The sequence below is a fragment of the Ascaphus truei genome, chromosome 7 (genome assembly GCF_040206685.1).
Source record: "Ascaphus truei isolate aAscTru1 chromosome 7, aAscTru1.hap1, whole genome shotgun sequence".
Taxonomy (NCBI): Eukaryota; Metazoa; Chordata; class Amphibia; order Anura; family Ascaphidae; genus Ascaphus; species Ascaphus truei.
In genome coordinates, this window is record NC_134489.1 from 50,947,870 (window position 1) to 50,968,151 (window position 20,282).

General features: G+C 41.8%; 1 protein-coding gene across 5 annotated transcripts in view; it reads right to left on the reverse strand.

The window, feature by feature from the left end:
* MYO1B (myosin IB) overlaps positions 1-20,282 on the reverse strand; it is a 193,420-nt gene that overhangs the window by 124,585 nt on the left and 48,553 nt on the right. For all 5 annotated transcript variants that reach the window (XM_075608349.1, XM_075608350.1, XM_075608352.1 and 2 more), the window contains one exon: positions 2,177-2,271. In XM_075608349.1, the coding sequence (XP_075464464.1) occupies positions 2,177-2,271 (95 nt within the window). The remainder of the gene's footprint in view (positions 1-2,176; positions 2,272-20,282) is intronic.

Here is a 20,282-nt window from a genome sequence, read left to right on the forward strand (position 1 = left end):
ACACACAGAACACTTCAAAGTGACACACACACACACACAGCTACCAAGTGACACACACACAGTGATACCCACCTCCCAAGCGCGCTTGCTGTCTCCTCTGTCAGGACAGCAAAAAGCTCCTGGTAGCGTGAGCGTCAGCAAGCGAGAGCACTGCTCAGCGACGCTCAGTGCACTATGTTCGAGGCCTAAGGGAGGCCTCCTCAGATCTCCCTCCCCCCCGAGAGCTTCCTCAGATCTCCCCCTCATCATCCTCCTCAGATCTCCCCCTCCCCCAGATCATCCTCAGTACCCCTCCCCCCATCCAAGCTTATTTGGGTGGGGAAAAGCACGGGGAGATGGTCTGCAGTGGCGACAGGCCCCAGCTTAAAGGATTAGCCAGCAGAAGAATCACTTGAGGCAGAGCAGGACAGCATGAGGTGAGGAGCGCGCTCTAGCAGCAGACACCATAAGTTCCGAGTCAGACTGCTAGAGCGCGCTGCTCCCCTGCTCTGCCTCAAGTGATTCTTCTACTAATTCTATAATGCCAGGAGGCCACCACTGCCACCTACTACCTCGCCTGTCTCTACAAGTAGGGGGGGGAGGGGAGAGAGGAAAGAGCACCACCCCCCCCCCCCAAGAGTGCAGGCCCCAGGTTTTGCCCAAGCTATAGCTATGCCCCTGATTAGGGAGGGAAGGAATTAAATGAGTTGTGTGCAGCTAAATGAGATGGGACTCTGAGTAAAACTAACTTCGTTTACGTACTAGTAACTCCTATACTGTACCAGTCTGTCACTTAAATGTTTTTCTCTGATAAAATCGATGGGAGTCTAAACACTTCAGGTTGCACAATACCATTTACCTAGCCAAGGACATCAGAATGATAAATGCGACTGGGTTCGATACAGTATCTATACGTAAACGGCAATCTATCATAGCAGGATAAACATCTACTTTTGCAGTACAAACTTACTTTGTGCTGCGACCAAACAGCGATTGGTTAAAAAAGAACAAAAACCCTATTTATTTTTTTTATTTAACCTGTCTGGAAGTAGTAAGCTGGTGTTGCTTTTTAGCATACAACCTGAAAGGAATAAATAACTCTGGCTATTTTAATGCTACCTTCTCAGTTACATTCCAACTCTTTTGAAGAAACGTGTTCACACTTCAGCCTGTTTTCATAGAAATAAAGATTATCCCTAGAGTACTTTGAGGGAAAATGTCTTGGCCTTTACACATTAAACATGTTGCAATGTCAGTGATACCAAGAATCAATGTTACCATTTAAAAAAAACGCAACTATACACAAGTACAGTAAAAACAATATAAACATATTTCTATACACACACATCTCCAGTTTAGATATGTGTTTCTTTTACAAGCAAAACAAAATAAAATGTAATATAGAAATGTTTAACTCGAGACAAACAAAACATTAATTGATAGGGGATACAGGCATGGCAAATATTTTCAAAGTAAACATTTTAACCCCTTGGCTACCAGATGGGCCAGAAACACAAACCAGTTGTTGCTGCCCCATTTGGCAGAAAAAAGGTTAATGGTGTCCCATTTATAGATGCAGGCTTCGAATATCTAGCTCTGTCATTATATTGCCGATTAATCGCGTGCCGATATGGGTTCGCGTACCCAGTACGGCATCAATTCCTATTGACTTGAACGGGGCTGTGCCAACCCATACTGGCACTTCATGAATCTGTCCCCAACAGTCTAAGCATGAAATTCAAAGCAGCACATTTAATGTCACTGTTTAGCTCAACCCTATGTCAGTATAGTTCAATCCTCTTAACTTTGCTTGCATTTCCACACCCAGAACCTGGATATTTGCATTCTAATCGCTCAACATATGATTTATGAAAGCACTCCAGCATGTAACATCTTGTATACATTATTGGTTGTGGCTTCCTATAGGGAAACCGTGGCCACCATGTTTTCTACAGCAAGGAGCACCGGCAACTACCACGATAATTATCTCGATAACCAGGGGTTCCCCGGTGCTGAAGATAGCAGTGTTCAAAACTGGAGGACCCCCGATTCCAATTATGTATAAAAATATTTTTTGCCCCCAGAATTGCTTATTGAACAATTGGATGCAGGTCTTGTTTGTTGCAAGAGCATCTACAACACACTAGAAATCCTGTGTGGGAAGAAGTATTCTTGCCTTTACAGAATAAATATGTACCTGTTTTTCCAGCTCCACTTTCTCCTGTGATCAATATGCACTGATCCTTATCCTGGTCCCTCAGGGATCTATATGCTTCATCCGACAGGGCATAGCTGTAATAGAAAAGGACAAAACGTCAGAAAACCTACTTCATCATGTTCTAGAAACATTAACCGTTTAGGTGACATATACAGCATTAAGGATAAATAATCTCAACATGTACAGCTGGGAGGGGAGAGGGGTACATAAGTGTTTTGACAGCGTTCAACCCCATTAATTTAAGCTCCGGGGACCCCCTGCTTCCCAAGGTAGGACATTTGAAGGGGGTTCCGGCATCTCTGCAAAGTTTTAAGCCCCAAGTCACATGGGCCAGTAGGAAGCATCACCGGATGGACAGTTTCCCATTGACTCGCAGGGTGCGGTAACTTTGAAAAGCAGCCATTACATGATCCCTGCTAGCCAAGCGGCTACTGGCACCCTTACGGAGATCTGTGAAATAATGGGCTTCAGCTCCGGAGCTTGGATTGCCTCTTTAATAAGAGGGCATATCATGAAGCTGGAGGGTGGCAAACTAAGGGTTAATGTGACAATGTACTTTACAAAACGTCTGGTAGATTTATGGAATAGATTCCCAACAGAGATGATAGGCTAAATACAGTATGGGAATGCAAAACTGCTCGAGATAGATATATGGCAGTAGCGTAACCAGAGGTGCAAATATGACAAAAAAAACTAGGGTCTGAGGTATTGCAGAAGATAGGAGATTGGTCAGACTAGTTTGGTCAAGTAGTTCTTACCCGCCAACAATTACGAAGTTTATAAACTAAAATAAGCATTTAGAAATAAAACACAGGTAATTAAGGTGTAGTTCTACCCAAGACAGTAATTGCAGAAATCAGAGTATTTAAGTATTGAATGCATTTATTTTCTCAAGCACAGATGGGTAGAGCAACAACCGAGAGGATATAAATACATTTAAAAGTAAAAGCAAATTTAGCACATATATACATGTTGAAATAAAGCAAAAGAATGCATGTGTGCCACAACTCCTTTATCAATTTAAACAGTTTTGTAATTTAATGACGATAATTAGGAAAAGGTGCAAAGGAGTGTGTTCTCCATGCCCTCATCGAAGATACAGAGTGCTATAATCTATCTGCTCCCTGCCTGCACACCTGGCAAGGTCAAAGACCCAATTTGAGTGAGATTTGGTGGCTATGGACCAAACAAAAATCATCGGAATAGTTAAGACTGAGATTACATTAAAGTCTATAAAACCAATGATTCTAAGAATGCATCACAGAAGTCTTTCAAGGAATGGGATTTACAACACGGACCCAAATAAGTGTGATTTGTAATTTTGTTCCAAAAAAGGTTCTTTACAAAAGGTTGAGACCTCACAAGTCTATAAGATCACTCATATTTAAAAAGGAGCGAGTATGACTCTCTAAAAGCAAGACTGTCTGAAAACAGACAGACGAGCAACTGATTGACATTTGATAAGCCTACCCATGCCATCTACAGGCCTGAGACATGAGGTAGATCGTTATATATTTTAATCTTCTTGGCCTAGGTAAAATAAACATCCTTTTGCACAATGATGAAATAAAGTTCAATATCTGTCAAATGATGAAGAAATTAAAGTGTTTGCACTGCTTTTGCAACAGGTTGCTCAGGCAGACAATGCCGAGACAACCATGACAAAATGTTTGGTATTGCCTAGCAACCCAATAACAATCCTCTATGTCTACTTTTATGCTGCCATATAAATCAATTTCACCTTTTAATTTGTATGCTCTAGCCCTTATTTTGCTCAGCAGTGCACCATAATTGTTTGCCTCTGTGTAACCGTTTTTCTTACATATAGTATTGCCAACCTGGCTCCATGTCATCATGAGACTGCAGTTCATTCTTGGTGTTTTAACCCGAATCTCAGTGCAATTTGGTTAGTAGAGATGTAGCAAGATGTCACGGGAGACTCCTGTGGCGGGTAGGATCTCGGTGGCCGGAACAGCAGGAGCGTAGTAGGGGTCACAATCAGAGGGTCCGAGGCAGGCGGCAGATAGAAAAATCGGATAACAAGCAGAGGTCGGCAACGAGGAGACTGGAACAGGACAGGGGTGCAGGGACTAAGACCGGGGAGCCGGGACTGAGACCAGGGAACAAACAGGGACAAGCCAGATACCAGCAAGGGCCTTTACCAAGAACAGAATCAATACAGGAACAGATCAGGATCAAAGACAGAGGCATGTGCAATAGGAGTCTGACTCGAAACAAAGGCAATTGAACCAACCAGGAAGCAGAAGCTATAAAGCACAGAGACAGGAGCAACAAGAAGACAGACAGAGGAACCCTAGAGCACACAGAAGGCAGCAGCACACCAGGTAGACAAAGAAGAACTACAGTATGGCTAGGCAGGAGGTCTAGGCGACCCTGACATTACTCCCCCCTCTTGAGAGCGTTCTCCGGACGATCCTCCAGTCTCTTCAGGGAAACCTTGATGGAAGGCCAACTTAGTGTGTACGTCAAGTGCTGATGGGAAATCTATGAGAGGTGCATTTATCTTAATCACAGGAGCAACAGGTACATTGGGTGCTGCAAAGAACCTCTGAATGGGTGCATTCAACCCAAATGCCGAGGCAGAGACATCAGGAACGTGGGCATCAAGGACGGGTGCAGCCTTTCCACGAGTCAGTGGGGACACAGAGTTCGCTCTCCATGGTCTCCTCTTGCGACTGCCGTTTCGTGTCATCACCCAATGAAAGACCAGCTATTTGAGTTTTCAGCTCCTGAAGCTGTCCTTCTGCACTTCTTTTCCCACTCAAAGCAGTTGTCAGTTCAGCTTCTTTGGAACAAGGCTTAAATGTGTTTCTTTTTCTTTATTTCTAACCTGTAGCTGCCGGTACTCCTCCCAGACCTTGTCCAGCTGCAGCCGGGCCTTCTCATGGGCTGTGTGATTCAACACTTTGCAGGCATCAGTCATCTTGACCCCATAGCGCAGTGTCAGGCCAGCCACTTGACGGACGGACACCTCCTCCCTCTCTTTTTTTGCAAGCTGTGTCTTGAGCTCAGCGATCTGCGCCTGCAGCGCTGTGAGATACTGTGATGTGTGTTCAGCTGTCAGCTTTAGCTCTTTCATTTTTAGGTGTTGTTGCAATTTCCACTCCTCAGTGAGAGATCCCTGGTTAAGTGCATCCTGCAATTCTCTTCTCAGGGCTTTCATCTCTTCACTGTGATCATTTTGAGCTCGCTTCCATGCATCCCTCATCACGTCTTGGAGCTCTGCAAATTCTTTTGCTATGGTCTCAGCAGCTTGTCTTTTCCAAGTCTCTTTCTCTTGGGTGTACTGGCTGTTAGGGATGGAGCAGTGTCTCTGCTCCTCTAAGTCTTGCTTCAGTGTCTGGACCGCCTTGTGCTCCCTCTCATACAGGGTTACCTGGGCTCTAAGCTCCTCCTCCAGAGAGGCTCTGGTTATGCTCAGTGTGGCCTTCAGCTCCTTATGCTGCTCTTTGGGGAAACACTGGGTACTTAAATACTCTTCCAGCATTTTTACCTTGTAGGCAGTCTGGAAACTTTCTTCCTGCAGAACTTGCTGCTTTTCCTCAGCATTCACCCATTTCTCTTTCGTGTCCTGCAGATGTGTATGCAGTTCTTGCAGCTGACTCTGTAGCATATTTTCTGCTTGTGTGCGCTGCTCCAGGGGGACACGTTCTTCTTGCAGCCCTCTCTCTGCATCTTGCAGTGCTGTCTGCACGTCTATTTTTTCCCGGGCCAACTGTTTCTTCTCCTCTCCTAATAAATGGGTCTGGTGCAATTAGGACCTACTTAAGCTATGCTACTGCCTATACTAACCGTCACCATGAAAGTCACTGCACACCGCACAGTTTTAATCCTTTATTATCTGGAAGGTGTTGGATCATTAAAAGTCAGAAATTATTGCAATTCTCAAAGCAGACATTTTAGTCGTAACAGTCTTGTTCTGTTCTGTATTTTATTGTAAGCAAGCTCGGGCACCAAACTACCCGGTGTCCACAGGAGCCAAATCCACCCCAAAGTGTGTGGTAGCACTACCCACAGAATGTTTGTGCACTTGTAGGGCGTGATACCTGATGGGCACTCCAGCTCCCAGGTACCACCAACTGATGACAGGACCAGTCTGATCCCATGTCGGCGTCAGTGAAGGAGTCCGCCTCTGCGTGGGGTGACCTCCCGCTGGAGGGTCTCATCTTTAAGAGTCTCTAACTTGTGGTGGTGGTCTGGTCCCACACCATGAGTTTCTGCACGGCATCTGGCTGCGTCCGTAACACTATTAGCTAATGTGGAAATGTCCCTATCTAAGGGGTCTTTCCCTTAAGCACCCACAAGCTGGTAGAGACTCAGGGCCAAGCTCATAAGGACTCAGGGGGAGACAAGGGGGACCAAGGGGACATGGCTACAGTAGCGATACTATGGATTTGTATATTGGTATTAAGGGTACTCCAGGCCCCCTACGTTCATCTCACTTCAGTTACTGAATATATAATATTGAAAGGCAATTCCCTCTCTCCCTCTCCCCCCACCTTTTAAACAGATAGAAAATATATCGGTATACTTTTATAAATCTATTTCCATTTCTAGCAAGAGAGGAAACAGCAGCTGATTTACAGACATCTCGAACATACAATAGCAGGGCTCTTCAACTAGTTCTCCAAACATGCCTGGGATCAGAAGACATTTAGGAGTCGAAGGGCCACAAGTTTATTACAATGTAATGTGAGATACATTTAGAGATGTTGGATTGGAAATTCACTCTGGCAGGTGCTCCCTACATGAGTTCTTAGAGGCTAATGCATGCTCGGTTACTGAGCCATCAACAGTGCACAGAACCAGGCACACTTTACTCACCACCAGGGTCATAGGGATTTTCGAAGCATGCTCTATGAGCCACAGTCAGAATACATTACATTTGGCGGTATTCCTTATAGTTCTGATAACACGTATGCTCTGAGATTAAGAGAGCATTTGCTTGCACAAGGGGTCAGCAGCTATAAATGTTAATGGACACCATTAACCCCTGTGCTGCCAGAAGGGTTATTGGCATTGCTCTGAGGTGTTAATTAGTGCTTACTAACTATTGGCTGTATCACTCTTGCCTTGAACTAGAAAACACATTTTCAAAAGTATTGAGGGGTCTTATAGTTGACTAGTTTCACCTATATTTTGCAACTAGAACTTATGTTTCTAAGTAGGACTGTACCTTCAAATTAGGTTATTTGAAACAACTGCAGCTAATTTTATCCAAAAACATATGATCACTTTACTGTTTAAAAGGGCAGTAACTTTGATGGTCCGAAGACAACTAATGGTTTTGGCTGTACACTGTATTTAATGTGTAAACGTAGATGCTTCAATGATAATGTTTGACTGTTAAAATCTATGGGTAAAAATTCAATCCTCACTTATTTTCTTTCCTTGTAATGTAACAAAGTGTCTGCAACTCTTATTTGATAAAGACACTGTAAAAATAACAAAAACGTATTCCTTCCTAAACTAAAAATTACTTTTACTTGATTTCTTTAACTATTAAGAAAGATACTTCTATGGAGCAATCCTTTAATTTTTTGTTTGTTTGTTTGTCTGCCAGTTATGTGGAATTGTTCCTTTAAAAGTTAAAAAATGCCACGTAGCTAGAATTCCCAATCTGGAAACACTAAAATTAAATGACAAAGCAGTGAAGAAAAACGGAATATGAATTATGCCTTGCACTTTCTGAAAATATAACATTAAATCAACCACCACTAGTCCTGCTTCATTTCCTAAGACTAGGATGAAGGGAGGAACCAGGATGATAAAATTACAGTGTAATCTCTCTCCAAGATTAAAATCAAATTACTCCACCCTCTGAATGCTATATTATTTATAACGTCCAAGACTTGCAAGCTCAGAAAAATTAGAAGGCAAACAGGATTGTATTAGTAAGCAACTGATGAGTGCATCATACTCAGTGAGGTCTTAGGAAAAAAAGGCCAATACGAAAATATACTGGGTTCAGTCCGATAGCCTCTCCAGTGGCAGGGTGGTATGAATGGCATGGTACAGCCCCAGGAGTTGCAACAAAACAAAAGGAAGTACAGTACTAATCTACTGTAGGTTATTTTCTCTACCATTTCCTTATTAGGATAGGAATCATAGTCTTTTAAATCTAGGTCTGAATGCCTAACAAAAAGGGGCAGGTAAAGGACTATTGCTACAGACAACATTATATCTATATGTATTTATTATTTAAAACAAACAGTTAATCATAAATACATACATAAAACACACACCTTCAGCCCTGGTTGAGCCACTGCTGGATTAAGGCCTCCTCTCTCAATGTTGCACTGATACATTTTCTGATTTCATCCTTCCATCGTACTTTTGGTTGTCGTCTTGGTCAGTCTTGGAATCCAGTCGAGTACCATCATTGTCCTATGATAGTAATTTCTTCTTGCGATATATCCGGCCCATTGCAATTTCTTCACCCTTCTTATGTTATGATGTCACAGACTTTCATCTGCTTTCAAATGCATTCATTCTTTACCCGTGTCTTCGGGCAAGACCCAGCATACATCTCTAACTACCCCGGAGTTGTCTGAAGCTTCTGAATTATCGTTGCATTTAGGGTCCAAATTTCACATCCATGCATTGGCAGAGAACACTGTTCGAATATATATATATATGCTGCAGTGGAAGTGCTGTATGCTGGGTGATAATGGGGAAAGGCGGGGTTGCAGACCTGCCTAAGACATGCAGATGAGCATACAGCTATATTTGCATATTTGCTTTCCTGTGGAGGGTTTTTGTCACTTTTTTTACTCACCATAACTTAACTCAGTATTATGGTTTAGCCTATCCCATAGCCTCTCTTGCTTTCCCAGTAAAATCAACCCCACACTGATGAGACCCATCAAGGTCGAAACAGCTGTCTGTGGGTGGTTTTCTGGGTATGAACTTTAACCCTGGCTGTGCTCAAAGCTGTGACCATGCAGCAAGCTTAAGCCTATAGGGAACCATGTTAAAAATGGTTATTGAGGCAAAAAGTGACACTGTGTGCTCATTTGCATGTCATTTCCCAGAATCCCTTGCTGCAGTGGAAGTGCTGTATGCTGGGTGATAATGGGGAAAGGCGGGGTTGCAGACCTGCCTAAGACATGCAGATGAGCATACAGCTATATTTGCATATTTGCTTTCCTGTGGAGGGTTTTTGTCACTTTTTTTACTCACCATAACTTAACTCTATATATATATATATATATATATATATATATACACACACACACACACACACACACACACACACACACACACACACGGTCAGCAGGCACTCTGAAAACGACAATAGACTGATGCTTATCCCATATGCATAAATACAGAGCAGGTATTACCAGATATTCATCCGGAAAGAAGAGACAGCACACAGCCAGCTAGAAACGACAACTGTATTGAGGTAACATAAACCAAGGCACTTCATCCAACGTTTCGGTCAGCTACATGTGACCTTCCTCAGGGATGTACATTGAAAGAGTGCCAGTGAACAAACATATATACCCAAACCAAATCAACATAATCAAAATCACCCGTGTAGAACCCTTACCAACCCGCAACAACAAACATGTGGTGTTGGTGACACGCAATCCATCCGTGGAACGCACCGCCATCTTGAAGCGTCATCAACCATAGTGTATGCATGCAGGCACTGTAACTCCCTTCTCCCTGCTGACGCATCAACCCGCGTGACGTCACAGAAAAAAGAAGCTTGAGAAAGAGCCTTAAGGCCCGAAACGTTGCTTCTTTTTTCTGTGATTACCCCCTGATGCCTGTGTTACTTCATTAAATTGTATTTTTTGAATTTGTGAGTGCTCCAGATTCCAGATAAGTTTTTTCCTTTTACTTTTTCCCTGAGTGCCCTGAACATTCTTGCTATGATAGATAGATAGATAGATAGATAGATAGATAGATAGATAGATAGATAGATAGATAGATAGATAGATAGATAGATAGATAGATAGATAGATAGAGGCTCATGCCACATAGCATAATTCTGTTACAATGTAATGTTAAAAAATGAAGATAGTCTTTAAAAAACAAACTCACAAGTGGAGCTAGATAAAAAGCATTGAGAGTAAATCAATCTCTAATGAGATGATACTCATCTGCAGCTGATGCCTCTGCCAGAAGAGTCCTCGGATATCAACCAGGTGTTCTTGGGGGAACGACAAATCCGTCTGCTGAATCTCAACAAGCTTGCAACAAGCAGAGTGCCAGGGAAACAAATGTAGCAGATTGCCCCTATGTATCAGTCCCGTAAACCACTGAATCTTTCCAGTTAAACTTGTGTGCCGATACACCAAACTCACGTGGTGCGGGGGGTGACGTCATGCGTCGTAACGTGCTGTCCTTACGCTTTTACTTCGGCAGAGGAACCATAAGAAAATATAGCACAGTGGTTGCCGGACGCGTGCACACAAGTGCGTGCATGCAGCGACGCTGGCACCATAATCCCAGCCATGGATAAAATGATCCGACCCAAGCCATGTTACTAAAAAAATACAAATAAATAAAAACCCACACACAAATTGTAATGTTTAACTGTTTTAAAAATGTTGAAATATGTAAGTATTTAGACGTATTTGTATTTACATTGTATACCGTTTAATAAAGGGTTTTTTCCCCATGTGATTTTGATTACATCAGGCAGGGGGGGCCTGAGAAATGTCATGGATTAAAAGTGGGGATCGGCATAAAAAGTTTGCTCACCCCTGACAAAGGACAGTATAAAACTGGTGGTATATGTTCCTGCTGAAAGGATTTACCTTGGTGTGGTTGTAGCTTAATAAGTTTTGTACAAAAGATTGAACTAAATGACCTATACTTGTAAGAAGAAAAAAAAAAACATGAACATGAATTTACCTATATGAAATCATTTGTCATATTGGATGTGTATTGGGTCTTTGTTTACTGTTGTATATTAAGAGTGGACAATGTTACTGATGTTTTGGTAAGGAAAAAAAAACACCTAATATATTGGATTTGTAAAAAGTTATTAAAAAACGTTTTTTTTTCTTTTTTCTTTACATTTTTCAACTGTTTTTAAAACTCAAAAGCATGCCCAGTTGGTTAAAAAAAAAAAAAAAAAAAAGCCTCTCCAAATTGAGTAAACACAACACACACACACACACACAGAAAAACTTCAGTTAAAAATGAAGAGTGCTGCGGACAACCATTTATTTTTGTTTGTATACTCTGGATAAAGGTGGACTACGACTGTCTGTGTGACACCCATGACAAGATAAGTGATTCAATTCTGTTTGTATATACTTGACGAGTGCCTCCTACTGCAAGTGTGTTGATATTTATTTTTTGCAGTATGACGTGTTTTCTAGGAGGGAACAATGTCAGATGCTATATTTGAGGATATATACCTGTATATTCTATTTACTGTATGCAGAAGGAAGTGAAAAAGACATGGAATATACATATTTACTGTCATTAAAATCTCTGATGTTCTCCTTTCGCTTACTCCACTACCCATGGCAAAGTGTATTCATACTGTACACAGAATAGTAATGACCCCGTCATATTCCCTGTACATTGTTATTTAAATTACTGTACCCCTGCAAACTTCAAGCTACAACCATATAACCAACTATACACTAACGTCAGCAAATCTGTTTTAAAGCACGTATTCTGATAATTGTGCAATGTGGCAACACTACATATAAACCCATTTGCTGCTAGCCACATATTTTGCATCATGAAATACTTATTTTTCCCAAATAGCCTGCTAGTTATGTTACTAAAAAAAATAAAAAAATTGTCCCCACAGCGGGTTTAATCTCCCAAATGTGTGCCCGTCCAGGTCCTGTTATTGGGCACTTTCAAAACCAATTTCTCCGTTCTGCTTCTGTGGGTCAAAATCCTTTCAGCAGAATGTTTTTTTTTTTTTTTATTATTAATCTAGTGCCAATTTCAACATGCCGAGCAGATACTTTCATATTTAGAGGAACTGACTTTTATGGCCACTCAATTATTTACAAATTGAGAGATCAAACAAGACGTAAGCTGAAAATAACACACAGACACACACGCACTAAGTGAGGCTGGCTTCTGCATTGGAAGATATTTTGAAAGGGTTTGAGAAGTTCAAAACTAGTACTCCATGAAGAAAAAGACGATTGAAAAGTGCTGTTTGTGTGTAACGGTGATTCCCCCACCCGGTGGGAGATTTGGGCCATTCCTACGTCTGTGGTGCATGATACCTGCTGGTAACAGGAGGGCTGAGAAGTCTGCCGATGGTAGTGGGGACACAGGACTAGGCTTCTGGGGTTCATACCCTACATAAATCTTTAGCAGTGCAGCGCCTCCATCTACCGTAGGTTCCAGGGAACTGAAGGTGATCTCCCACGGTAGAACCGATTACCTCTCTCCCCAGTAAGATCACACACCACGCCGGAGGTATGATAACAGGAACGGTTTATTGTCTCACTCTGTACAGCACAATACACGGCAGGGTTCTGCCCAATGCAGCAACTGTCAGCTACTCACTGAAGGATGGTCACTGGACTTCACTACAGGCCAAGGGCAACCGCAGCAGTCCCAGCTCTTCCCTGCCCCACTAGCAGGGACTGAGGTACGGTACACACTCACTCACCCCCGGAGAGAAGAGGACCAGAGAAGGCCCAACAGTCAGGCTCTTGGCTGTGTGACCTGCCCCTCTCAAGCAGGTAGAGGCACTAACGAATTTGGGGCGGCACTGCCCTTAAGTACAGCCAGGAGGAGGACACCAGGTCTGCTCCATGATTGGACATGCTCAGGCCTAATGTCACCCCCATGATAACTACTGGCAAGGCCTGCTGGTACCAGGACTTACTGCCAGGAGGAAAGCAGATTAGTAGCCATAGAAGGCATGGCTACATGTGTGAGTTTTTCTAGCAGTATGTTAATTTCTACTGGGAAGGACAAACATTAAATGTACCTCCTACTAGGCTTTCTTTTGCAAGTACATATAATGCAAAACAAGAGACCTCCGCTTTTCACCAACATTGTAATACACCTTGGCACCATATATAGTTATATAGCTACTCTACATGCTCTGTAATTATAGGACTGTTGCAGGGTACATGCAACTACACACGCAGGTTCTTTGGATAAGGCTTATTTATTTTAGCCTTAAAACATACAGCACACCAAAAACAAATAGCTTCTCATCAGCAAACAAAAGAAAAATAGCTTATCTTCAGCATGTAAACAAAACAGGTTTTCATCAGTGTGCAGGACACAACAGTTCATCAAAATGTACTTTGCAAACAGACCTTAAATCAAGCTGTTCACTCTCCAGAGTTTTCAGGGTATTTCCCTGCTTCAGACAGCATACAAAAAGACAGACCTTGTTTCAGTAATCTCTTCAGTAACTCACTCCTGTCTGCTGACCAGCTAGCCGCATGTGTGCACATCCTGGGGTTTTTAACACACCTTGATTAGGCAGCTGGGATTCAACTAATTGCCATGAGCTTCCCTGCTGAATTAACCTCATCACTGCTTCACTGCAGACTAAACATATGTCTGCCAGGCATATAGCTGGTGGTTTTTATTCACCCTGTCACAAGGACATTAAAAAATAAAAATAAAACAGCTTTGAGCCCATATGTATTCAAACCACATGCTTTAAATTATTTTGCAAGTCTTGCCGCCAATTAATTTTCCAGGCTGCATAATGAAAGTAAAAAAGGACAAGACACATCCACAGTGTGGCAAAATTATTTCTCAAGAATAAAGTATTTATTACATGAAGTGCACAGAGATGTAAATCCAAAGCATTACTCACAATGAAAATTGTGCGACCATGATGGACCTCAATGTTAGTTTAGACTTAAATGGAGAAAAAAAACCTAAGAAAAAGCACAAGTTAAAAACTACATTGCCATTTAATATATTTATATTGTAGTGGTGAATCCAAGTTTGCAGAACCCTTTGTTTATGGCAACTTCATAGTTAAATGTTCTATTCGGGAAAAACATTGTTTTCCCATATTTGCTGGGTACCCGACAGAAAGATATGCATATTGCATACACAGTGTTATTTTTTGCTGTGCTTCTTAAATGTAGAATTCAGAGCCTAATTTTGCAGTCACTAAACTGTATATTATACTGTATTCAAAGCATGAAACCAACTCTGAAGTTGGTAGGAAAAGCATTTTCACTTCCGACTCTTATATACAGTAGGTTGCTAAGCAAGGCTAGAATACAGGCGAGATGGCTTCCGGAGTCAGCCCGACTCCAGTGGCCAACAGAAAGCCTCCGGCAACCGTTATTGGGAGAGGACGTCACAACTTTTTATTGGTGACCCAGTGTATTTGTCGCCACACAATGGCAATAACTCATATATAGTGGGGGGAGGTCCCGAAGGTCGGGGGACTGGTGACATGTCACCTCTGTGGAATCACTGGCTCAAATACAATGAAGACAAAAATATACAAGTAGAGACTCCTGCTTTAGCTGAATATTTTGGTACACATTGATTTCTCTTCATCCTGATCACAAAGGCCAAGAACCCAGGAGTAACTGCATGTCCCCCACAACTGCCACAAGCAACCCCATTAGAATATTATACAGGCGTTAAACTGCCAAAAAAGGTCATAGTGGAATGATCCATTTCCTATCAGTGGTGAAAGTAGCAGTGCTGTGCCCAATTTAAAAATAGATTTTATTACAGTTTGACAGATATTTGGACTGTAAATTATAAAGATTTCAGCAATATTTATGATGTAAAAAGCAGAACAGCATTTCTAGAATAAATCCCTTTGTTTAAAAAAAATGGTGTTTCTAGTAAAAAGTAGCTATGTGAAAATAAAATAGTGGTAGTACGTGCCCCCTAATATGCGTCACACTTCAACCACTGCATAAAGTTTGAGAAACATCTAAGAAACAGGCTACAGAACAAGGACTTCTGTTCAACAGCTTGACCAACTAACAACTGCACTTCAATACCGATTTGCACTGAACTATCGCATACATGCACGCTATATCTCATTATGCAAGTTAAACAAAGGCCTCGGACATGGTGCCGCAGACCGGATGGACGCACACTGAGCGAACAGACTGACTTAAGGCAGTGTTCGCGTCCATGCGGTGTGCGCGCACATTGCGTGAGAAATCAGTTCAACTGATTTATCAGCAAGACAGGTCACGTGAGCGGTTCGTCCAATGAGGGCGAACCAGATCCGTGACATCACTAGGAACGCCCCTCCACCCCCGCGGCCTGTCTAGCATGGCCAGGAAAAGCACCCGCTTTCCCTCAGCCTCTGCGCGCCTCCGCACGGGAGAAGGCACCATGGCTCCAGCCTAACTGTTCATCAACTTTTCCAATAAAGCTCTTCAATTGCTTCCATCTGCCCTTTGTTTCAGAAACAATAGAGTCCCATTTTGGCAACAGATACAGGATTTGCAATGAAGTCAAAACAAGTAATACCTAATTACAACATATCCCACATGGTGCACAATAAATACTTTTTGTGAGCAACTAGTTAACGTATCATACAAAAATTAGGCAAAATGTCTGCAGTATTTGCAAAATTTTAGTTAACTGTGCTGTTTAACCATTTGAGTGCCTGGGGGTCACAGCACCAGAGTGTCTCAGCCCCTCTGCGATCATGTGGCCGCTTCCCCAGGTACGCGATAGTGACGTCACTGATGGCGCGAAAGGAAGGAGTGTCATCTCTTTTGTTTATATCGTGTTCAGCACTCCTGTTGCGATCTTTACTACCCAACAACCAAGAAGCCCATGACAGTAACTATGTGATGGGAGCCCTGGTGTGCCAAACCTCATGACATGGCAGCTGTGTCACGTTATTGTAACAAAATACTTTATTTATTTCTTAGATTGTTTTTTATTTTATTTTTACACAAATTGCATTTCTTCGTGGCAAAAAAACCAGAGACATAACATAAAACACAGACAGAGCTCAGTTTTTAGCACATCTAGTGAGACTCATACACGGTACAGTGCCTAAATATATATGGAATAACTAATAAGTAAATGGTCTTTTAGTTTGACATTTTTGGCCAAAATTGTTGTAAGCCCCTGAGCCAACGCCAAGGCAGACCACATATCAGGGGTCCCTAACGCTAATATAAATTCTTAATAACCTGTTTAATAACAGGAAGAATGATTTATAGTAAATCTGTCAATATTAGCTGTAAAGTTCTGTCTGACTGAAGCTTTTATTAACCTGTACATTACCAGGAAAAGCACTCTGTATTAGAGATGTCTCAGCCAAACTGCAAGCCAAAGTTCTGTCTGACTGAAGCTTTTATTAACCTGTACATTACCAGGAAAAGCACTCTGTATTAGAGATGTCACAGCCAAACTGCAAGCAGGCAAGTTCCCCTGAGTGGAAGATGCTATGGAGTGAGCCCATAACCATTTAAATGTGGGAGGGGGTGAGCTTAAATTAAGTAGGAGGTTGCCAACCTCCAATCAGCTATGACATTTCTTCGTGGCCCCTGAATGGGTCAAGGTTGTGCCAGTGAAGTGTTTTCTTTAGCCTTATCCAACTCTCTCCCTTCAGAGAGCCAAAAAAAGATAAGGGTAGGGGGCGATAGGTGGCTGTGCAATTTCTTGTTGAATACACAGTGACAAGCAGGAACATTCAGAGGAAATCAAATCCTTCCAAAGTCTCAGCTCACCATGTTTACAAAGTAATTTTAAAAAAGGATTTTAAAATGTATCAAAGTGTCAGATTGTGGCAAAAAAATAATAATCAATTAATTAACAACACTGTTCCTTCAAAATGTATTTTTTCCCCCCCCTCCGGATTTCTATCCAATCCTTTATTTTGTTAAGGTGCTGGAAGAGCAACAGCCCAAAGGTGCCACTGTTCTTCTGGGTTATTGACTGACGCCAAGTGATGTGAATGGAAGTGGGGAGGGGGTTGTACATCGGCTCCGATAGCACACCCCACGGACGCAATCTCCCCCTAAAAAATGAGCATTAATAGCATGACGTTCCCTTAACGTCAAATGTGTTTATGGTGTGCCTGCCCTCATGACGTATAGGGAAGGTCTTAAAGGCACCATAGGGGTTAAGACATCATTAGCCCCAAAGCTAAGAGGATGACAAAGATTCCCTTATAAACTAAAATTTAAGTGACCAAGTATTTTCAAGAAAGTCAATTATATTAATAAGCTTTTTATACCTTTTTGCCTGCTATTAGATTGTAAGCTGTTCAGGTCAGGGACTCCCAGTGTTACATTAGACGCGTGTCGGAGCTTAGGAAGGACACCCACCCCAGACCTACAACAAGAACCTACCGAGAACATATAAGGGAAAGGCGAGGATGACAAACAAGGGGCAGAAACACTAGCGGGAGAAGCAAAGTTGGCTACCAGGGTATTAGGATCTGTTTGCCCGTCTTTCTTTATTAAGTAAGCTCTTGATGCACCAATATGTCTATTATATTCCCTGTACTGTAATTGTATAATGTGTAAAGCAATCAATACCTAGTTGGCTTTAAAAGAAAAGTGTAATAGTGGCTCACATAGGATGTTAGCTACATTTACCAAATCATGTTCTATTACCATGTCTACATGCCCTATTAATACCCTATCTTTAATGCTCTTCTGGTTCTGCCAGTCTGATGAGGAAACATGACTGCAGATGTGAGGACCACAGGAAAAGGGGGAGGATAAAACCCACAAGGTATTCAATAGGACCATCAATTCTCAATTACCTGAGGTGGTATGTTTTAATGTTTGGGGGAGGTGACCTGTAATTGCATCAGGCAGATCATTTGCATTGACTAGGGCCATATAATACAATCAAAGATAACAATGGTTGTTTACTAAACGATCACTAAGAAACAGGTTGCAATGCAATGGAAAAAAAAACCACATCATTTAAAAATAGACAGTGTCCCATTGTTTTACTCTAATTACAGGAAAACCGCCATATCAGGTAGTGAAAGGAGTTACCAAAAAACAGTGAAATATCTCTGTTCTGGGAATTGGTTATCTGTGGCACACAGACATAACAAATGTTATTACGGACTGGCATTGAAACGAGAGCCACACAATATTATCACACTGCTTGGTTTAATCAAAGGCTAACTGTAACAAATGAGCTTTTAAGGCTAAGAATTCTGATTCGGTTTTCAGTATACGTACAGCATTTGGGACAGAGGCAGAACAATAATATGAAATTGAATTTGGACTTGCAGATCTTGATTGGCAGGGATTGACTTAGGGCCGTTCTATACTGTGTGCGGCCGTGCGCAAACGCGGGTGCGCCTGCCGCATGCTTTTCGTGTGTATGCTGTGACTGAAGGTACTGTGTGTGTATGTGTATGTATTTGTGTGTAGAGATTGTGTTCTGTATTAAATAATATTTTTAAAATAATAATAAAATATTTTTTTTAAATTGAACTTTGACACATACATAACAGCGCCGGTAGTGGCGCAAAATCATTCATTTCCTCATCTTCTCCCTCGTCGGTCTGCTCCAAGCTCCCTGCCGTGCGCGCGGCCCTATTATAGAATGGCTTGCTATCCTCAGCCAGATAAAACTGCCGCGCACGCGCCGGGCGTAGCGCACACCCGCACTACAGAACCAGCCCAAGTCAGTGCTGCTTTTATACCCAATATCCCAATTGATGGTCTCTACAGGTAAATTAACTAAGAGCCATGTGGACCATTATCTGAATGACCCAGTATGTGTCAATTTATATCATGTGCCCAAATAATGGTCTGTGTAAATCAATAGAACAGCTAATATACAGTAACTTGTACTTAATGTTAAAATATGAAAGACATGTCCAAGGCTCCAAAAACCTACTCAGCCATTCGCTGTGTGTAGGTGGAAAATTGGGAGTAGCGTGTTAAGCTGAAACAGCTGCTGCGGAACTTCTTCAGAAGTCCAGCCATCAGTTACCGCTCTGCTTCCTGACGTGAGGGCCCCATGATGCCTTGTGTATGGCTGTGCAAGTGGTGCGCAACTTCACCAAGCAGAGCACTGATCGACAGTTCTGCTTCGAAAGAGCTTCTGCAGTAGCTGCAGTCGTTGCTGCAAGGGCCCAGGCGGTGGAACGTTGCTGGTAAGTAAAGTTTTCCGACCGCTCCACTGGTCAACAGAGTTCAAGCTTGCGTTTCATGGTTTGCCAGGTGACATATTTATAGAGCACAGGGAGAATCAAAAAAAGTCCCAGCGCATCATTTGATATTTTTCACAAGGGAAAAAAGTGACTCCAGTGGCAATCACATCTCTCCCTGGATCAATAAAGTGTATGTATATATGTGTATATATATATATATATCTCAAAGTATCCAGGGATCTAATAAACAGGTATATATATATATATATATATATATATATATATATATATATATATATATATATATATATATATATATATATATATATATATGTGTGTGTGTGTGTTTATTAGACCCCTGGATACTTTGATTTAAAAAAAGAAACCCATTCTCTTAATCCCTTTCACTACCAGAGGGGCCTGCATTGCATTGAAAGGGTTAAAGATACCTACTGAGTTTTTCAGTCCCCAAAGACTGGAATTTCCACGTTTTCAATGTTTTAGTACAGAGTTGTTGGTGAAACCATCTTTCCTCTAATTAAAAGTCATCTCTAATTCGTGCATAATGAATGATTACACTGCAAATGGTACACTGTAAAAAATTGCTTAGTGGCTGTGTATTAAACTGTATTAATTAACCTTTTAGTGTGCTGGAACACTGCTTCATAATGTCCAATGTAAGTCACATAACGTAAAACCACCATTACTACATTCTTCCATGGTTTTAAGTTTGTGGGAAAGAGAGCAGGGGTCTATTTCAGTTTCATATTCTCAAGGGCTTTATAAAAATCAACGCCAGATGTTCAGGCTCCAAGGGAAAATAAAACAAAATCCATGAAATAGGATCTAGCAAAAAATGTAAAAATGCAACCAATCGCTGAAATCATTGGGGAGTTGACGAGATCTTTTAAAATAGCCACAAAACTGACTATACCACAATTTCCTAAATAAAACAGTCACTATGAAATTACATATTTGTGCTAAATCGCGACTGTCCAATTTCTATTGAGTGAAGGACAAGCC